The following is a 20,516-nucleotide window of genomic DNA, read 5'->3' as shown; positions in this document are numbered from 1 at the left end:
CATATACAGGTTTTTTGCGTAGACATGTTTTTCATTTCTCTTAGGTGTATACGTAGGTGTGGAATTGCTCGGTTATGTGGTAATTCTATTTTTAACCTTTTGAAGTACTGCCAGACTGCTTTCCAGAGTATCTGCACCATTTTACATTCCCACAAGCAGTATATGAGGAGTCCAGTTTCTCCACATCCTCACCAGCACTTGGTATTGTCTGTCTTTTTTATGAAAGCCATCTCAGTTGCTGTGAAGCGGTATCATGGTTTTAACTTGCATTTCCCTGATAGCTAATGATGCTGAGCATCTTTTTGTATGCTTATTGGCCATTTATATATATCTTTTTCGAAAGGTTCATCTACGCTTGATCATTAATTTTGGCAAGTAAATTAAGTTGCAAAACCTGACACTGAAAGAACAGATGAACGTATTTGACTACAGAAATTAGGTGTGCATGCGTGTGCGTGCACATAGTGAAAGATGCTTAAACAGATATAAAAGATAAAGGACAGGCTCCCCAGAGAAATCACCAGCACTGTACTCTCCACCCACCTGTCCTCTTCACTCTCCACCTGAGCTTGAGAAACAGAGTGTTTGATGATCCTGTTACCTAGCTGTGACTTTGGAAGTAGGGACCATGATCTCTGCCTTCTTCCCTGTAGCACTTAAGTACCCAGATACTGCCACCACTGCAGGTTTCTGTAGAACAGTGGCCTGACAAGTTAGAGAAGTAGCTTGCCACGTGGATGAACATGTTGAACCATGTATCAGAAATTCCTTCCTTTTTAGGCTTAATGATATCCCATTTTGTGGTGGTACCAAATTTTGTTTACACTCATCCATTGATGGACATTCGTCTTATTTCCACCTTTTAGCTGTTATGAATAATACTGCTATGAACGTCGGCGTACAAACATCTGTTCAAGTTCTTGCTTTCACTTCTTTTGTTGTGTATATATCAAGAAGTGAAATTGTTGGATCTTATGGTAATTATACATTTAATTTTTTGAGGCACCATTGTACTGTTTCCACAGCGACAGTACCGTTTTATATACCCACTGGTGATGCCCAGGGTTCCAATTTTTCAATATCCTTGAGAACATGTTATTTTCTGTGTGGTTTTTTTCTTTTTATAATAGCCACCCTAATGGATTTGTGGTGGTATGTCATTGTGGTTTTGATTTGCAGTTTCCTGATGATCAGTAATGTTGAGCATCTTTTCATGTGTTTGTTAGCCATTTGTTTATTTCTAGTCACGTCCTTTGCCCGTATTTAAAACTGGATTGTTTGGTTTGGGGTTTTTGTTTTTGTTTCTGTTTTGTTTTTTATTTTGAGTTGTATGTAGTTCTTATATATCCTGGATATTAATCCCCTTTCAGAGGTATAATTTACATACATTTTCTCTCATTCTGTGGGTTGCCTTTTCACTCTGTTGATAGTGTCCTTTGATGCACAATAGTTTTAATTTTGATGAGTTCAGTTTGTCTGTTTTTTTCTTTTGTTGCCTATGCTTCGGTGTTTTATCCAGGAAGTCATTGCCAAGTCAAAGCTCATTAATTTTTATATATTTAATGAATTTTGCTCTAGGAGAGTATGTATTTATTTATTTAGTATGCTTGTCCCATTATTGGCCATTAATACAGCTTATTCTTCAGGTTGAATCTGAGTCCTTTTGACAGGAGTCACATTAGAAGAATTCCTTGCTGCCTGGCCTGATAAGAATTCCTGGCTTATCTTTTTTGTTTCTGACCCCAGATCTAGAATCAGCCATTTCTTTAAGGAGCTCTGGTTTTGGGGGTGGGAAATAGTATTAGGGACATTCATTACAACTGAGATGTGAATCCTTCTAGGTCTTTTTAGTAAAATAAACATGTACATTTTGGAAAGAAAAAGGTAAATCATGATTTCAGGCTAATATCTCAAAATCAGATGAATCGTTAAAGGATTTTTGTTTCTTTGATTTTATATTTGTGTCTGTTCTCCTTCGTTGGCAGTAACACCAAAGAGTTATAGTAAAAATACTGTTTTCAACTTGAAATAATCCTTCTCTGTGTGGTTATGCCACACTATTTGATAGTTTAGGTTCATTTTTCTGTTTTTTTTTATTTTTAGGGATTGTTTTCTTTTTGATTTACTTTTCTTTTTTTAGTTGTACAAAATATTTACTTAGTTCTAAAGATAAAACTATAAAGCAAGGTAGATTGAGAGAATGAATGGCTTTCTTCCATGCCCTTGTTTACTCTGTACCACATAGGTAACATTTTTATTGGTTTTTGATTTATTCTTCTATTGCTTACTTTAAAATATATAAGCAAATGTGTGTGCATATCTCCTGCACCCTACTCCACTCTCATTTTATTTTTCCCTTGTTTTTCATCTTAGCAATCATATTTCTTATTTTCAAGAATTCTTCCTTCTGCCTCCTTTATGGTTTGCTTGCTTTTAAAAAAAATTTTTTTTTTCAACGTTTATTTACTTTTGGGACAGAGAGAGACAGAGCATGAACGGGGGAGGGGCAGACAGAGAGGGAGACACAGAATCAGAAACAGGCTCCAGGCTCTGAGCCATCAGCCCAGAGCCCGACGCGGGGCTCGAACTCACGGACCGCGAGATCGTGACCTGGCTGAAGTCGGACGCTTAACCGACTGCGCCACCCAGGCGCCCCGCTTGCTTTTGTTTTAAGGGTGCATTATCTGATATCTCTCTAAGGATACCAGTTAAAATTTCTTTTCAGGGACAAAATCTATGTTTCTTCTGGAGTCCAATCCGCTTTTCATCCTAGGTGTCCTTTTGTGTCCTCTGGTTGTTAGGGGTTTTTTGTTTTTTGTGTTTGTTTTTCGTTTTTGTTTTTTTAAGTCTACTGTCTGATGATCCTTATCAGTGAAGAACTGGGTTGATGATATATATAGGTAATTGAGAAAAGGTTCCTGTTTTTCCAGCAGTCCTTTTGCCATAGGAGGAGTTAGCTGATTAAGTGACCAACCATCAGAAGTATGGAGATCAAGTTGATGAACCTATTTCCCACTCCTTACTTCTGTACCTGCTGACTCAAAGCCAGGTGTTTATACAGCTCCTACAGGAAAAAAGGCTCTGTCCCTCTGCCCGCCTTTGGCTCTGCGTGTTCTGGGAAGTGTTTAGCTCGACTGTGGTCTGTTGTATCATATAATTCCCTCTGCCTTCTCTTCATCTTCTGGAAAGTGGCCAGCATTTAAATAGACTATATCCCTCAGCCCTACTCATCACTGTTGTGTTGTGATTCCCTTGTCAATGTCTTTATGGTTACTTCATTAGGATTTGGGGCCAGTGGGAAGGTAAGTATGTGTGCCTATTTATTTAGCCCATCATTCTGGAGTGAAGCTACTTTGTGCCATACCGTTGCAGACAACAGGACTGCTTTTCACTCCCATTTTCTCTGCTGGCTAATGACTGAAATGGATTTATAATTATTCTCTGTATTCCCAAATCATAGCTATCACATCGTTGAAACATGTGATGCCTCCTGCCCTAGGATACGTAGATTTCTACTTAGTTCCGGGGTTGGAACCTTTCCAGGACCTTTGTCTGTACTTTTCTCCAGACGAACAGAGATAACAAGGCCTGCCTACTCTCACTTATTGTATGGGAATGACAATAACAAGTTCATCATTTAGTGCTCAGTATGTGCCAGGTGTCGTTCTATGTGCATTACGTGTATAAACTCATTTAACTTCATAACAGTAGTTACTGTTATTATCCCTATCTTACAGATGATGAAACTGAGGCACAGAGAGGTTAAAGAACTTGCCAAGGTCACATAGCTGGTAAGTGGCAGAGCCAGGATCCCACCCAGTTAGTCGGTCCCTAAGGTCACTCTCTTATCCACTGTACTCTCTATAAAGGGAAGCTTTTCAGATTTTCTCAGGCTGACCAAACCATTTTTGATATCAGTTAGGAGTATAAGAAAACTCTTTTTATACTTTGTCTAGTTCCAAGCATGTTCTTTGTTATTGTTTGAAATAGAAATTGCTGATGACTTTGATTGCAGAAAGGAAGGTTTTAAATGACATAATCAGGTCTGGGTTCAATTTTAATCTATTGAGAATTTAGCAAACTACTATGGTGTTGAAAAAACGTGACTTATCTACTAAAATGTCCTCTTCAGCTATGTGTTTGTAAATCTTGGGCATCATTAAAATTTATGAATAAAATACTTAAATCTTACAAGTCTTGGCTACAACTAACTACTGAGGTCTTTCACAATGTATATTGACTTCCACAATGCATATGAATAATGGATTCATAAGTGATTAATATTTTCCCAGTGAAAATTCTTTGTAAGAAAATACAGAAATATCCTGAAATAGATTGAACATATTTTAGCCCTTCAGGCAGATAAATATGGGGTAAAAGCATTAGAAAAACATTAAGCGTTGAGAAGAATTTTATGTAAAAAATAACAAAAGGGATATATCCAGGTGCTTCTGTGCATGTCGGTGTGCATTTTATACTTTTTATTGTGGAAATGTTCAGTCATACACAACAGTAGAGCAAATGGTTGATGGATCTCAGGTACCCATCACCCATCCAACAGTATTTTGTCAGGGGATGTTATCACTGCCGTGAAGACAACTCCTTAAATGGATGTCACCACCTTTCCTGCTTCTTAGCTCTTGGCAAAATCCTGTTTGAAAACGATAGAACCTGAGTGTTATTTCAATTCCATCATATTTCCTTGAATTCAACACTGTCTAGTGTTATTATAGCAAAGATCAGCACAGGAACAAACAGATCTTTTAAGAATAAGTAAAAGCCAGTTTTCATCTTCTTAAGGGGCTTGTGTGTTCTCTCTGCCTGGGGAAGAACCCACCTGACTGTGGGACTTAAGTGGTCTTGTTAGAAGGGATCATACACACAGGTTCTCACTGAGGCACGGGGAGTACGGAGGGCAGGTGGTTCTTCACCTAGGGCTCCAATTCCAAAACTGAAGGGAGACCTCAGTGTTTTGCATATGTGTTTGACTAGGAGTGTTTTTTCATCAGTTTCTCAAAAGAGTCTATGACCTTTCCTGCCCCCCCCGCCCCCCGCCATCTTCTACTCCCCAACTCCACATACATATACACAACACAGAACCATGTCCCGGAGCAGCCCATGTGGGAATCACCTGGCATCTGGAAAGCATCTTTGAGGACTCTGTGTTACCAAACAGCCTCTCCTGTGTGGGATCAGAATTGCGTCCACCACCTAGTCAGAACTACACAACACCCAGCAAGGCTGGGTTGTCAGCCATGGCTGATGGTAATGCTTACCCAATATTCCATATGGGCCCCTACATTTCCCAGCCTCTCTTGTCATTACATTGGTACCATGGGACTAATTCTAGTCAAAGGGCCATGAGGGGAAGTGATGTGTGTTGCTTCCAGTGGGAAGTAGTGAAGAGTAGGTCTGAGTTCCTTTTTTTGTGCTGAGATGACTGGAAAACACAAGTTCTGATCCTGTCACGACAAGTTGAAGAAGGGCTGCCAGACCCATGCTGAACTTCATGTGAGCAAGAAATAAATCTGTCAGGTTAAGCCACTTGTTTCAGGATTTGTTGCTACAGCGTAGCTTAATCTGTCTGCCAGTCGGAATGGTTCAGAACAGAACATTTACATATGTGTTCGGAGCTCTGAGAATCCACACACCCAAGTTTGATCCCGGCGCTCTATGGTCTAGTGCAGCTGTTCAGCATCCTGGGATTTCCCCCCTCATCTGTAAATTGAAGGGCTTAAATTAGATGATCTTTATGGACCCTTTTGGCACCGACGTTTCTAGATTCTGGTTAGCAGCATTTAAGTACAGCTTTCTAATGAAGTATGAAAAGGAGACTAACGCTGGCACTAAAGGTGTCCCTGGGAAACTTGTTTTTGGGGCACCTGGGTGGCTCAGTCAGTTGAGCATCTGACTTTGGCTCAGGTCATGATCTCACAGTTTGTGAGTTCGAGCCCCACGTTGGGCTCTGTGCTGACAGCTCAGAGCCTGGAGCCTGCTTCAGATTCTGTGTCTCCTCCTCTCTCTGCCCCTCCTCTGCTCACGCTCTATGTGTGTGTGTGTCTCTCTCTCTCTGAAAAATAAACATTAAAAAATATAAAAGAAATAAAAAATAAAAAAATAAAGGTGTCCCTGAGAAACTTGTTTTTTATTATGTACCTTTTGCTGTTAAATGAGAAGTTACGAAAGGAAAATGGCAATGAAAGATTTATTATTTAAATTCATTTTTTAAAAATTCATTTAAAAATAACAGCTTTATTGAGATATAGTTTATATACCATGTGTTTTAGTATATTCACGGTGGTACAACTATCACCACTATCTAACTTCGGTACTTTGTCATCACCCCAAAAAGAAACCCTGTACCCATTAGCAGTAACTCCCCATTCTACATATCTGCTTTCTGTCTCTGGATTTGCCTGTTCGGAACATTCCGTATCAATGGGATCATATAACATGTGGCTTCTTATGTCTTGCTTCTTTCACTTAGCAGTGTTTTCAAGGTTAATCCATTTTAGTTTGTATCAATACTTCATTCCTTTACATGTATGTAATATATATACATCCAGTATTATATAGCTGTACCACATCTACTCATCAGTGGGCAGACATTTGGATTGTTTCTATTTTTTGGCTACTATGAGTAATGCTGCCATGAACATTTATGTACAGGTTTTTGTGTGAACATATAGTTTTCATTTCTCTTGGGTATGTGCATAGGAGTGGAATTACTGGGTCATGTGGTAACACTATATTTAACATTTTGAGGAACTGCCAAACTGTTTTTTCCAAAGTACTGTCCCATCTTACAATCCTACTAGCAATGTGTGAGGGCCCAATTTCCCCGCATCCTCACCAGCACTGGTTATTGCCTTTTGTTTGAAGTAATTATTTTTGATGAAGCAGCTATGTGCAAACCAAACAATGAGGAGATTTTAATACATATTTTAGCTTGTTAAGTGATTCTTTTTCACTGTGAACTTAGCACTAAAATAAAAAGTTTATTTTTAATTTATTTTGGAGAGAGAGAGCAAGAGCGTGCGTGGACATGCACGTGCCATCGGGGGAGGGACAGAGAGAGGGGGAGACAGAAGATCTGAAGCAGACTCTGTGCTGACGGCAGAGAGCCCGATTCAGGACTCAAACTCATGAACCATGAGATCATGACCTTAACTGAAGTTGGACGCCCAACTGACTGAGCTACTCAGGCATCCCTTTTAAACAAAAAAACAAAAGAACAGCAGTCTTTTTATTTGTGTGTGTGTGTATATATATATATATATATATATATATATATATATATATATATTAAGTTTATTCATTTATTTTGAGAGAGAGAGAGAATCCCAAACAAGCTCCACGCTGTCAGCACAGAGCCCAATGCGGGGCTCAACCTCACAAACTGCGAGATCATTCATGATCTGAGCCAAAATCAAGAGTCAGACACCCAACCGACTGAACCACCCAGGCACCCCTAAAATAAAATGTTTAATGACTAATAACACAATCCCCCAACTTGTTTGGATTTTAGAAAAATTATTTTTATTTGAAAAAATAATACATTCCTTCTATCTGAAACCTAGCATAACACGGTATATTAATTATACTTAAATTAAAATTTTTAAATAATACATTCTTGAAGGGAAAAGGAGTAAATGATTCACCAGATGTAATTGTTCTCTTAAAGCATAAATTTGTCTATATAAACTGTACACTTCTAAATATCAGATGGATTGTACCTTTTATAGGCTTGAATCTTTAAAAATCACAATGAGGGGCGCCTGGGTGGCTCAGTTGTTTAAGCGGCCGACTTCAGCTCAGGTCACGATCTCTTGGTCCGTGAGTTCGAGCCCCGCGTCAGGCTGACAGCTCAGAGCCTGGAGCCTGTTTCAGGTTCTGTGTCTCCCTCTCTCTGACCCTCCCCTGTTCATGCTCTGTCTCTCTCTGTCTCAAAAATAAATAAACGTTAAAATTTTTTTTTTTTTTAAAAATCAATGAAATCCTGACAGGTTGCGCATAATGGAACTGTTGATATATTACATTAAGTATATTCAGGGTTCAGTATTTAAAGAGCAACCTCTGTGTATCTTTTAAGATGTTCATTAACTCTGTGATTATTTGTTTCAAAGGTTGATGTTTTGTATATTAAATTGTTGAGAAGAGGTATACCCCATTATGTTGGGAATATAGGTATTTCAGGTAGTATATTTGTATAGTCTATCCTCACTATTCTCAAATTCTATATTTGTGGATTGACTTAATGACTAAAATTTATTTGTAATACAAAATCAGAACTTGTGAAGCTATTATGGTCATTTTTGGACATGTGCAGAGTAACAAAAAATTTTGAATTGCCCAGTGTGCACACCCTTGTGGCTGTCAAACAAGGTGATGCTCTGCCTTCTTATTTCAACTCTTAGATTGTAAGGTGTCTATTCCATAATCTATCCAATGCCATGGTTTTTGCATTTTTATGCTTTATGTTGGCAATTTCACTGTTTAAAAAGCCCCCAAGCATAGTACTAAAGAGCTGTCAAGTGTTCCTAAGCCTAAGAAAGCTATGATGTGCCATATAGATAAAATACATGTGTTAGATAAGCTTCATTAAGGCATGAGGTACAGTCCTGTTGGTTGTTAGTTCAATATTAATGAATCAACAATATATATTAAATAAGATGTTTAAAGAGAAACAAATAAAACAAGGTTGTGTATTGACTGATGAAAATGTTATGACCAGAGACTCATAGGAATTGAATTCTGTGTGTCTTCTAAGAGTATTGATTCAGTATTTGCAAATTACAGTTTGCGTGATGACCTTACATAATGTAACTACTATAAATGACAGGGTCAGCTGTACATGATATGTTGCTTCTTTCTTGCTGCTTTCAAGATTCTCTTTGGCTTTAGGCAATTTGATTATTTTATCCTACTTGGAGTTTGTTGAGCTTCATGTAGATTCCTGTTTTTCATCGAATTTGAGAAGTTTTTGGCCGTTATTTCTTCAAATATGTGCCTGTCCCTCCACTCCTTGTAGGAATCCCATCGTATGCCCAATGGTGTCTCACAGGTCTCTGAGGCTCCTCAGACTGGATGATTTTGATTTATATTCAAGTGTGCTGACTCTGCTCACTTAGTGTATTTTATGTTGAACCACTTAGTATATTTTCTATGTCAGTTATTATATCTTTAAACTCCAGAATTTCTGTTTGGTTCTATTTTTTTCAATACAGTTTTTATCTTTTATTGGTGTTCTTTATTAGCTGAGACAGCACTATCATACTTTCCTTTAGTTCTTTACATATGGTTTCTTTGGTTCTTTCAATGTATTTTTAAATAGCTGGTTTTAAGTCTTTGTCTAGTAAATCCAGTTTCCTCAGGAATTCTTTCTGTTGTTTGTTTTCCTGTGTATGGGTCAAACTTTCTTGTTTCTTTCATGTCTTGTAAGATTTACTTGAAAACTGACCATTTTAAGTGATAGAATATGGGAACTCTGGAAAGCTGATTTTCTCCCATCTCCAAGTGAGTTCCATGTCAGTTCAGATAGAGAAGTGGGATCTTTCAGGGAACTACCAGATAGGTCAAATAATTTTAATTTCTAGGGACTGGAATCTTTGTAGGACCTCTAGCCCAGTTTTGCTCCCTCTGGTGGCTGCCCGCCTCCTGGTTTTCACTGCAAATGCAGCTATTAGTTTTCAACTCTATCACAGAGTTAGAGAACAGGGAATGGAACTAGGTCAAGTTAAAATGCTATAGAACTCACTATTCATACTGAAATTCAGCTGTTTTTCTTGAATAGATGTTCTCCAGTTTTCTGGAAGCCTGTTAGTTTCCAGAGTTTGGAAAAAGTTGATTCTGACCATTTTGGCCAGTGTTCTTATTGTTTTTATGGAAAAGAGAAGTTTTAGAGGTCCTTACTGCAGAGTAAGTGGCAGCACTTTTGATATCATTCCCCTCCTCTTTCTTTACATGTTTTTATTTTCATGAATCTGTCGCTCTTTTCTTTTTTCTTTTCTTTTTTTTTTTTTTTTTTTTTAATTAGAGTGCACACAAGCAGGGTCTAGAGGGGCAGAGGGAGAGAGAGGAAGAGAGAGAGACAATGAGAATCATTTTTTTTTTTTTAACGTTTCGTTTTATTTTTTGAGAGACAGGGTGCAAGCTAGGGAGGAGCAGAAAGAGAGGGAAACAGAATCCAAAGAAATCTCCAGGCTCTGAGCTGACAGCACAGAGCCCTATGTAGGGCTCGAACCCACAGACAAGAGATCATGACCTGATCCGAAGTCAGATGCTCAACCGACTGAGCCACCCAGGTGCCCCAAGAGAATGAGAATCAAGCCTGATGCGGGCCGCGATCCCATGACCCTGGGATCATGACCTGAGCTGAAATCAAGAGTGAGACCCTCAACCTACTGAGCCACCCAGACATCCCTGTTGCTCTCTTCTTAATAGTGAAATTGCAGTTTGGATTAGGTCTGAATCTTAGAGTTTGCCAAGGGTTTTAATCTAGAACTTTTTCTTACACTCCAAATTAGTCATATAAGCATACACATTTCAGACTAGTGCAATGCACATATTCGTGGCCCCACTGGTTTATTATAAAGAAGGAAGGAGATTTGACTGAGACCAGCCATTTGGTAATCTCTGTCTTACTGCCTCTCAGGTCCCACTCTTCCCTTCCCACCCTCAGTGTTTTTTCCCTACCCAAGTGTCCCTCCTTTCTATGCTAGTTAACTTTTTGTTTTCTTCTTTTAATTTTTTTTTTTTTATTTTGAGAGAGAGAGAAAGAGAGCAAGCTTGAGTGGGGGAAGGGCAGAAGGAGAGAGAAGATAATCTTAAGTGGGCTCCACGCCCGGCTCAGAGCCCCATGCAGGGCTCAGTCTCACAACTGTGAGATCATGACCTGAGCCAAAACCGAGGCAGATGCTTAACCGACTGAGCTACCAGGGTGCCCCATCTTCCTTTAATTTTTTGCTGAACTTAGAAAAATGCACAAATTATAACAACAGTGCTTAGTTTTTTACCTCCAAATAAACACCCAGGTGATCACCACCCTGGTTAGTCAGTAACTACCCACAGTGCTGCAGATCTACCCAGGAACCAGTGGGTCATTTTTCAGATGTAGCCTATCAGACCTTTGTTCATCTATCCTAAATAGACATTTCTGGAAGCCAGTGGTATATATGTTTTCCTGTATCTCCTTTTTTATTGGTATATAATTCACATGCCATAAAATTTACCATTTTAGAATGTGTGATTCAGTGGGTTTTATTGTATTAACAAAGTTGTATGGTATCACCACCATCTAGTTCCAGAACATCCTTATCACCCCAGGAAGAAACTCTGTATTAATTAGCAGTCATTTCCCATTCTCTATGTGTCTTTGATTCCTGGCAACCACTAACCTACTTTTATCTGTCTCTGTAGATTTGCTCTATCTGAATGTTTCATGTCAGTGGAATCCCTCATTGTATGGTCTTCTGTGTCTGGCTTCTTTCACTTACCATATATTTTCAAGGTTCGTCCACATTGTAGCATTTATCAGTGCTTCATTCCTTTTTATGGCTGAATGATATGTATGGCTATACCACATCCTGTTTATTCATTTACCAGTTGATAGACATTTGGGTGGTTTCCACTTTTTGGCTCTTACGAATAATACTGCTGTGGACATTTGTGTATAAGTTTTTCACTTATGATTTTATTTAGCTGTCATGTGTAAGTTTTTATATGAACTTGTATTTTCAGCTTTCATGGGTACGTAGTTAGGAGTGGAATTTTGGCTCATATGGCAATTCTAACATTTTGAGGAACTGCCAGACGGTTTGCATCCAGACTGATGTGGTTTGCATCATTTCAGATTCCTACCAACACTGTATGAGAGTTCTAGGTTCTCCACGTTGTTGGTCATACTTGTATTGTTTTTGTTTGTTGCTCTTTTTTTTTAAGTTTTTTTTTAATGTTTATCTATTTCCATTGATTTATGTGTCTTTCCTCATGCCAGTACTCCACTGATTATTATAGCTTTATAGTAGTTTTTCAAATCAGGAAGTGTGAATCCTCCAATGTATTTTTTCTTTTTTTTTTTTTAACGTGTATTTATTTTTGAGAGAGAGAGCGCAAGTGCAAACGGGGGAGGGGCAGAGAGAGAGAGAGAGAGAAACAGAAACACGGAATCCGAAGCAGTATCCTTCCTGACTCTGAACTATCAGCACAGAGCCCAACACCGGGCTCAAATTCATGAACCGTGAGATCATGACCCGAGCCGAAGTCAGATGCTTAACCGACTGAGCCACCAGGCTCCTCAACAACATATTTTTTTCTAATACATGTTTTGGGCATCGTGGGTCCCTTGCATTTCCATATGAATCTTAGGATCAGCTTGCTGGTTTCTATAAAAAAGGTGGTTTAGATTTTGATTTTGAATTTGTAGATGAATTTGGTGAGAAATAGTGTATCTTTAAGCATTATAAGTTTGATTCAAGTAAATTTTGGAAATACGTAAAGTGAAAAAAGAGTATAATTATTTATGATGCTTTCTTTAAAATTAGGTAAGTATATGGGTCTTCTTGGCCTTTCAGGACCAACTAGCAGAGGAATGGGGGTGGACTGTCATAGCCACAGGCACCCGTGTGTCACACAGAACAAAGAGTGCTCCTCAGAACTGCGCAAGACGCTCACTATAGCCAGCGCAAGGCGATGATTTTCTTTCATAGACCACATGGTTTCTGTGTAAACAGCATTCCTGTTGAGGACTTCTGTTGTACATCAGAATTTGTAAAGCTACATCAGTTATAATAGAGCACTTGGGTAGGGATAGATAGGATTTCCTTATTGTCATAAATTTGAAAAAAGAACATTTCGGAACATTTCTTACAAGTAGTTGTCTGATATGTTGTTTCTTAAAAAGCTTATGAGGGGCACCTGGGTGGCTTAGTCGGTTGAGCGTCCGACTTCGGCTCAGGTCATGATCTCACAGCTCGTGCGTTCGAGCCTCGCGTCGGCCTCTCTGCTGACAGATCAGAGCCTGGAGCCTGCTTCGGATTCTGTGTCTCTCTCTCTCTCTGACCCTCCCCCGTTCATGCTCTGTCTCTCTCTCTCTCTCAAAAATAAATAAACATTAAAAAAAATAATAGATAAAAAGTTTATGAGATTTTTTTGTAATGTTTATTTCCGAGACAGAGAGAGACAGCATGAGTGGGGGAGGGGCAGAGAGAGAGGGAGACACAGAATCTGAAGCAGGCTCCAGGCTCTGAGCTGTCAGCACAGAGCCTGATGCGGGGCTCGAACTCACAAACCGTGAGATCATGACCCGAGCCGAAGTCGGTCACTCAACTGACCGAGCCACCCAGGCGCCCCAGATTTTTTAAGAGCTAAGTAAGATTCTCTTGAACACAGAGCTGCAGATGGCAGCCAGTTTAGTTATACTTACGTGCTACCTGGCTTAGAGTTGCTACACCTTTAGAGTGTATATGTGTTTCTCTCATCTCTTGCTCTTTTAGCCTCTGTACCTCCGTTCCTTGTGCAATTGTAAAGGCGTGGTGGTTGGCCAAGATGAGCGACAAAGTGTGACTTGTATTTTTTTATCAACAAAAAAGTAAAATGAAAAGAAAGAAAACCTACTTATCAATAAGTAGGCCAAACTATATTCAGAGATCATGTAGTTTGTAGTTTAACAGGGAGTAAGTATAACACTCGGTAAAATAGACTTGGACTATTGTTACATTTGGGAGAACAGATAGTTCAGGCAAACGTGAACCCTGATGTTAGCTGTTTGAGAAGAGTCACACTACTTCACTGTTAAAGGACCAGAGGGGCGCCTGGGTGGCTCAGTTGGTTAAGCATCTGACTTCGGCTCAGGTCATGATCTCGCGGTCTGTGGGTTCGAGTCTTGTGTCGGGCGGGCTCTGTGCTGACAGCTCAGAGCCCGGATCCTGCTTTGTATTCTGTGTCTCGCTCTCTCTCTGTCCCTCCCCAGCTTGTGCTCTGTGCTTTCAAAAATAAATAAACATTAAAGGTACCAGAAACTGTAACCAGAGAAGCCCAGATGTTGCTATTTACACCTGTGCAGAGCCGGGGTTTCTACAGAAGGTGCCCCAGGGTATGAGAACCAGCACACACCCCGCCAGGCTTCCCTTTGAACATCCAGAGGGGAACCTAGGTGGGGACGAGGGGAATCCTGTCGGCAGACCTCCTGTCAGCCACTCACCACACCAGGCTCTGTCTGTGCACTGCGCTTCCGCCCAGCTGGAGTATCCTGAATGCCCTCTGTGCCGTCCTGTTTCAGGGCCTTTGCTCTGGTGGTCCTTGGAGCTGGGGAACCCCACCCATCCCTTTGCATTTGTGAAAACCTATCCTTCGGTCAGGGGCTACCTCACGGGAACATTTTCTTTGTAGCAACCTTCTGATATCTCTCTGTTTTTGCTCCTCACTCTCTTTTCCAGTCCCCCTTAAGGTCTTATGACTGCTGTAGTTGTTGACCATCCTCACCGTGGTCTGGATACTCTCCTGATCCCCTTGCGAATTTATGAGCTCTTTGGGGAGGAATCAAGGGTTATGCCGAATACCATCACAAATCCAGGCCCTGTTAGCCTCAGCTTTGAAGTGGTTGGTGTGGAATCAAACCTTCCTGGTTGCACTATTTTTGTACAACTTGAAGAATTTTCTAATAGTCACCATGTCATAGTTCAACTCTAGCTCCCCTACCTGCTTTTGTAAGGTTGTCTGTGATTTCTTACTTATAGCCCGCCTTTGTGGATTTTAGCATTTCAGGAGTTAATGTTTCAGAATTCCTCATTGTCCTGTAACTTTCCTAACTTTATCTTATTTTTCCCCCTCACAGGAAATGACTTAGAGGCCTTACAAATACATCGGCGCATTCTTGCTTCAGACTTTACAATTGAGGGCCAGCCCTGTCTGGAAGCACCTCTTATTACTGTTACAAGGAAACTGCTACCTCAGCAAACAAAAAGAAAGGAGGAGGAGACTTATAATAACAAATGCCATTTTTCAAAAAAACGCTTGTTTTCAGAAAACATCAAAGGAAATTTGGAAATGTTTCGCATTGAGAAGAAGCTTTGCAGGTGAATGGATTTGGCAGGCAGGCTCTGTCAACATTCTGCAGAGGTTTGATCTTCCTTCTTCAGGACCTAGTGTGAAGTAACTGGACTGCTTTTTAAATTGCTGTTGATCAGCTTGTGGGTTTGGGGGTTCTAACTTTTCTGGTATATTGAAGATACATTATATTACATTATATTACATTTTTTAAAAGTTAAGTTATTTTTCTGCCATTGTAAATACAAGTACCAAAATATTCTTGCAAAGCAATTATAAGTAAACATTTTTCTCGGCAAGCATATCTTTTTATTAAGAGAGTGGAATGCTAACAGTTCCTATACAGCATTTTGGACACATGTTTATTTTTGGTCAGGGGTCCTGCCTACACTGAAAATATTAATTACATAAACCTGTCGTTCTTGCATCTACTTTGGGTCACATGGTCACCTGCCTCATGGAAATGCCTTTTTTAAAACTTAGATTTGCAGAACTCCACTATTTTTATACCTAGCTACAGTTCTGGGGGGAAAGAAAATAGAATCAGGACCCTGACCCGCTCACGGTCACTGGGACAGCCACCCCTCCCGCATGTATTGCTGCAGCGCCCAGGACAGTAAAATGGACTACAAGCGGCGCTTCCTGCTTGGCGGGTCCAAGCAGAAGGTGCAGCAGCACCAGCAGTACCCGATGCCTGAGCTGGGCCGAGCACTGAGTGCTCCCCTAGCGTCGACGGCCACCACCGCCCCCCTGGGCAGCCTGACCGCTGCGGGCAGCTGCCACCACGCCATGCCCCACTCCACTCCCATCGCCGACATCCAGCAGGGCATCTCCAAGTACCTGGATGCCCTCAACGTCTTCTGCCGTGCCAGTACTTTCCTCACGGATCTCTTCAGCACTGTGTTTAGGAACTCTCACTACTCCAAGGCAGCCATGCAGCTTAAAGATGTGCAGGAGCACGTCATGGAAGCAGCCAGTCGGCTGACTTCAGCCATAAAGCCCGAGATCGCCAAGATGCTGATGGAACTTAGTGCTGGGGCCGCAAACTTTACAGATCAGAAGGAATTCAGCCTCCAGGACATTGAGGTAGAGTATCTTCTGTGTCATACTTGGGTAGGAAAATGTATTCCAGAGGGAAGTGAGAATGCGGTTTTCATTTTTTTCCTAAATCACGGCAGTGATGATCATCTTCTTTCTGTTGATATTCTGTCCTTGTAAAACACTTTGTGCAATACCAGGTTCTAAATTGCTTTCATTTCAAATTAAGTGGGTTAAAAGACTGTTAAACAAATCAGCCTGTATTTTATGTTCTTTCAATTTTGAAGTTGAAACTTTAGTTCTGACTAGCATACTGTTAAAAGTACATAGTGGGGACTGAGAATTCTAAATATGAGCATGAACTTTGTTTGTGAATTGTCATTATATGGAACCATTGGTTTAATGTAGAAAGTTCACACATGTTTACGGGATAAATTATTTTTCCAGTTCTAAATTAATTGATTAATACATTTCTTAGGGTCTTTGTTAATCGAAATGAAGTATTCTCCCTCTTTCAGGGCTCTAGATTAGAACATAAGATTAGAATACAAATTTCATTCAGAATAAAGATGATCTATTTCCTTCATTTAGGAAATCATTTATTAAACTGATCTGCTGCTAGATTAGTGTCACTAGTGTCACTGCTAGATTTTAAAAATCATTGTTAGCTGCTCAGAGAGTTCTTCTGAGTTTGATTTCTCACGTCCTTGTGCATTTTAACAACGTGTCAGGGGTTAGGTTCCTGAATGCTAGAACAGAGAATGCCCCTTTCCATCTTGGGACTGAATTTGATTTTAGGAAATCACGTCTTCTGAGCCAACTCTGGTGGTTAGGGTGGCTAAACAAGTTAATTTATACTGCTGTGAATTTAGGGGGTATAAAAAAGGTAAGCTATTAAATAATGTGACTAATTTGTATTGTTTAAAAGTGATTTTGAAGGTGTTTCCAAGAGAATTTAGAACTATATTTGAAAAGAGTATTATTGGTGTAAATTAGGGATCTTCAGACTTTCTGTACCAAGCAAATAGTAAATTAAGTTTATTTCAGAGAGAGAGAGAGTGCACGCACAAGCAGGGGAGGGGCAGAGAGAGGGGGAAAGAGAGAATCCCAAGCAGGTTCTGCACTGTCAACACAGCCCAATGCCGGGCTCAATTTCATGAACCACGAGATCATTACCTGAGCCGAAGTCGAGAGTCGGACACTTAACTGACTGAGCCACCCAGATGTTCCCTTCTGCTTTTTTAATAACCTTTATGAATGTAAAAACCTGTCTTACCTTCTGGATCTGTCTGTTGAACTGGATTTGGCCCGTGGGCTGTAGTTTACTGAACCTGCTGGTCATTTTCTTTTGAGTCTGTCCAAGTATATTTTAAATTTCTGATTATTTCTATGATCACATTTTATATTCAGGGAAATTACCATCTTGAAGTGTTTTTAAAATGGCTTGTGATAGTTTCAAGTATTTTTTGAGTTACATGTCTAAAATATACATAAAGCATTTTTTTTTAATATACTTTTTGGGGCACCTGGGTAGTTCAGTTGGTTAAGCTGCCGACTCTTGGTTTCGGTTTAGGTCATGATCTCAGGGTTGTGAGATCGAGTCCATGTCAGGCTCTGCACTGGCAGTGTAGAGCCTGCTTGGGATTTTCTCTCTCCCTCCCTCTCTGCCCCTTTCCACACTCCCACTGTCTCTCTTTCAAAATAAATAAATAAACTTAAAAAAAATGTACTTCTCAAAAGAAATTCAAAAGGTGAAATGTAAAACTGCCGCTTTACTCTCCCATCCCATTCTGTTTCCCAGAAGTGGCCACCGTTAGCTGGCCAGCGTGTGCCGTTCCAGACTGCTGTCTGGGTACATATGTGCACATGCACAAATGTACAGCTTTGGCCTTTGTTTGTTTTACAGAAAGGACCATGTTGTTCAGCCACCAGTGTGCCTGGTCGCTGCTTTGCAGAGATGTGGCAAGAGAGCAGTTAGGGACTCTGCCCTCTCAGAAAGGGTTATACAGTATTAGACTCAGCCTGTCACAGCTCTCATCCTGTAATGACATAAACACTTAGTTTTTAGACTTTCAGACAAGAGTGGTTTGAAAAATAAGGCCAAAGGCTTTTATTTTAACTTGAACATCTTTGAGCTCTTTTTCAGCCCATGCCTCTAGGTGCTAGAGGAGACAGAGTTAGTCATGGCCCTTTTGCCCTCCAACCCTTGCCTGGCGAGTGCCCTTGTTCCCCAGGTCAAGACAACTAGAGCAGGAGGAACCAGCCCTGAGGACTGGGGGTTTAGGAAGCTACTGGGCTGAAGTTGCACTTACCTTGGCCCTTCTGCTTTCTTGGGACCATCATGGACCACTTGAGCTGAGAAGGAGAAATATTTCTTTTTTAAAAACTTTTTTTAAATTTTATTCATTTTTGAGAGACAGACAGAGCATGAGTGGGGAAGGGGCAGAGAGAGAGGGAGACACAGAATCTGAAGCAGGCTCCAGGCGCTGAGCTGTTAGCACAGAGCCTGACACGGGGCTCGAACTCACGAACTACAGGATCATGACCTGAGCCGAAGTCAGACGCTCAATCGACTGAGCCACGCAGACGCCCCAGGAGAAATACTTCTAATTGTTGTGGTTTGGGATTTTGACTTGGCTTCCCCACTGAAATGTGATTAGGACAGCTGGAATACTACCATGTTTTTGTACATAATAGGCTAAACAGGCTTTGGAGGCTAGACTGGAAACTAAGTGCTGTTGATGGGTTTTAGAATCTATGGGTGTATTCTAAGTTTCAAACAGCTGACTTATAAGTAAATTCTAAAGTGTGATTGCCAAGTTTAGGCCCGCAGACTTAACATTTTGCTTTTTCCACAGAGCAGTATTTGTTGTTTCTGGAACTTAGGTACTGCCATGGGCCAATAAGGGTCTTACCCTCAGAATACTCACCAATTCACATGGAATGGCTAGGCATTTGGGTTTTTTCCTGTTGGTCTTTTTAGGGTTTTATCGGCAAGGCCTTGAGAGACTCTTTAACATTCATCCCTGGGGCCTCACAATGCTGAACTTGACTGGCTAGGTAGGACTTCTCTGCTGAGGAGCTTAGCCGAGGACTGTGACTGAGGACAGCCCTGAATTCAGTGTTCAAATGCATCACCATTTTACTTTTTATTTTATTATTTTTTTCTTTTAATTTTTTTTTTTTAATTTACATCCAAATTAGTTAACATATAGTGCAACAATGATTTCAGGAGTAGATTCCTTAGTGCCCCTCACCCATTTAGCCCATCCGCCCTCCCCCAACCCCTCCAGTAACTCTCAGTTTGTTCTCCATATTTATGAGTCTCTTATGTTTTGTCCCCCTCCCTGTTTTTATATTATTTTTGATTCCCTTCCCTTATGTTCATCTGTTTTGTCTCTTAAAGTCCTCATATGAGTGAAGTCATATGATTTTTGTCTTTCTCTGACTAATTTCACTTAGCATAATACCCTCCAGTTCCATCCACGTAGTTGCAAATGGCAAGATTTCATTCTTTTGGATTGCTGGGTAATACTCCATTGTATATATATACCACATCTTGTTTATCCATTCATCCATTGATGGACATTTGGACTCCTTTCATACTTTGGCTATTGTTGATAGTGCTGCTATAAACATGGGGGTGCATGTGTCCCTTTGAAACAGCACACCTGTACCCTGTGGATAAATGTCTAGTAGTGCAATTGCTGGGTCGTAGGATAGTTCTATTTTTAGTTTTTTGAGAAACCTCCATACTGTTTTCCAGAGTGGCTGCACCAGCTTGCATTCCCGTCACCATTTTAAACCTAAGTCAAAGTACTGATCCCACTGTCCCACCCTAGAGGGGGGCCAAAGCATGCTTGTTCTGTTCCCTTACTCACAGCCAGGTCTGGGATGTGCTCCTTGATCTCGGTGCCTGGCTAGGAACTGCGGCTGCTCACTCTGTGCTCTGGGACAGACCTGGTGTGCATGAGTCCTGTCCTGTCTGGACTTGTCAGTGACTTTGCCCCTTACCCTCCCAATCTCATGGTTATAATCTCACTGGTAGAGAAATGAGTTGTAACTGTAGTGTTTCACTAGTTAACAAGCGCTAGGATCATGGTTATGAGGCATGGGGTCAGAAGATCTGGGTTTAGAAAATGACTCTGCTTCTGTCTGTATAGTCTTCAGCAAAGCTTCTAAACTCTCTAAGCCTCACTTTGCCCATCTATAAACTGGAATTATAAAATGGAATTATCAGGGCATCTGGCTGGCTCAGTCGATAGAGTGTGTGACTCTTGGTCTTGTGGCTGTGGGTTCGAGCCTCACACTGGGAGTAGAGGTTACTTTAAAAAAAAATCTTTAAAAAATAAAATAAAATGGAATTACCACCCACCTTCCAGAGTTCTGGTGAAGATCAGAGGTGATTAGTGTTTCTGAAACACTTTACCCAG

At 40.5% G+C, this 20,516-nt stretch overlaps 1 protein-coding gene across 3 annotated transcripts in view; it reads left to right on the top strand.

Moving 5' to 3' along the window:
- GARRE1 (granule associated Rac and RHOG effector 1) overlaps positions 1-20,516 on the top strand; it is an 83,985-nt gene that overhangs the window by 14,504 nt on the left and 48,965 nt on the right. For 2 of the 3 annotated variants that reach the window (XM_045442510.1, XM_045442511.1), the window contains exon 2: positions 14,834-16,131. In XM_045442510.1, coding sequence (XP_045298466.1) covers positions 15,637-16,131 — 495 coding nt within the window. In that variant the 5' untranslated portion in view covers positions 14,834-15,636. Of the gene's footprint in view, positions 1-3,737; positions 3,792-14,833; positions 16,132-20,516 lie in introns of all 3 variants that reach the window. The other variant, XM_045442509.1, reaches the window with a different exon arrangement.

This window comes from Leopardus geoffroyi, chromosome E2 (assembly GCF_018350155.1).
Source record: "Leopardus geoffroyi isolate Oge1 chromosome E2, O.geoffroyi_Oge1_pat1.0, whole genome shotgun sequence".
In the NCBI taxonomy this organism is placed as follows: domain Eukaryota; kingdom Metazoa; phylum Chordata; class Mammalia; order Carnivora; family Felidae; genus Leopardus; species Leopardus geoffroyi.
Note: the sequence above shows the minus strand (reverse complement) of the source record. Positions and strands in the feature narration are given on the sequence as shown.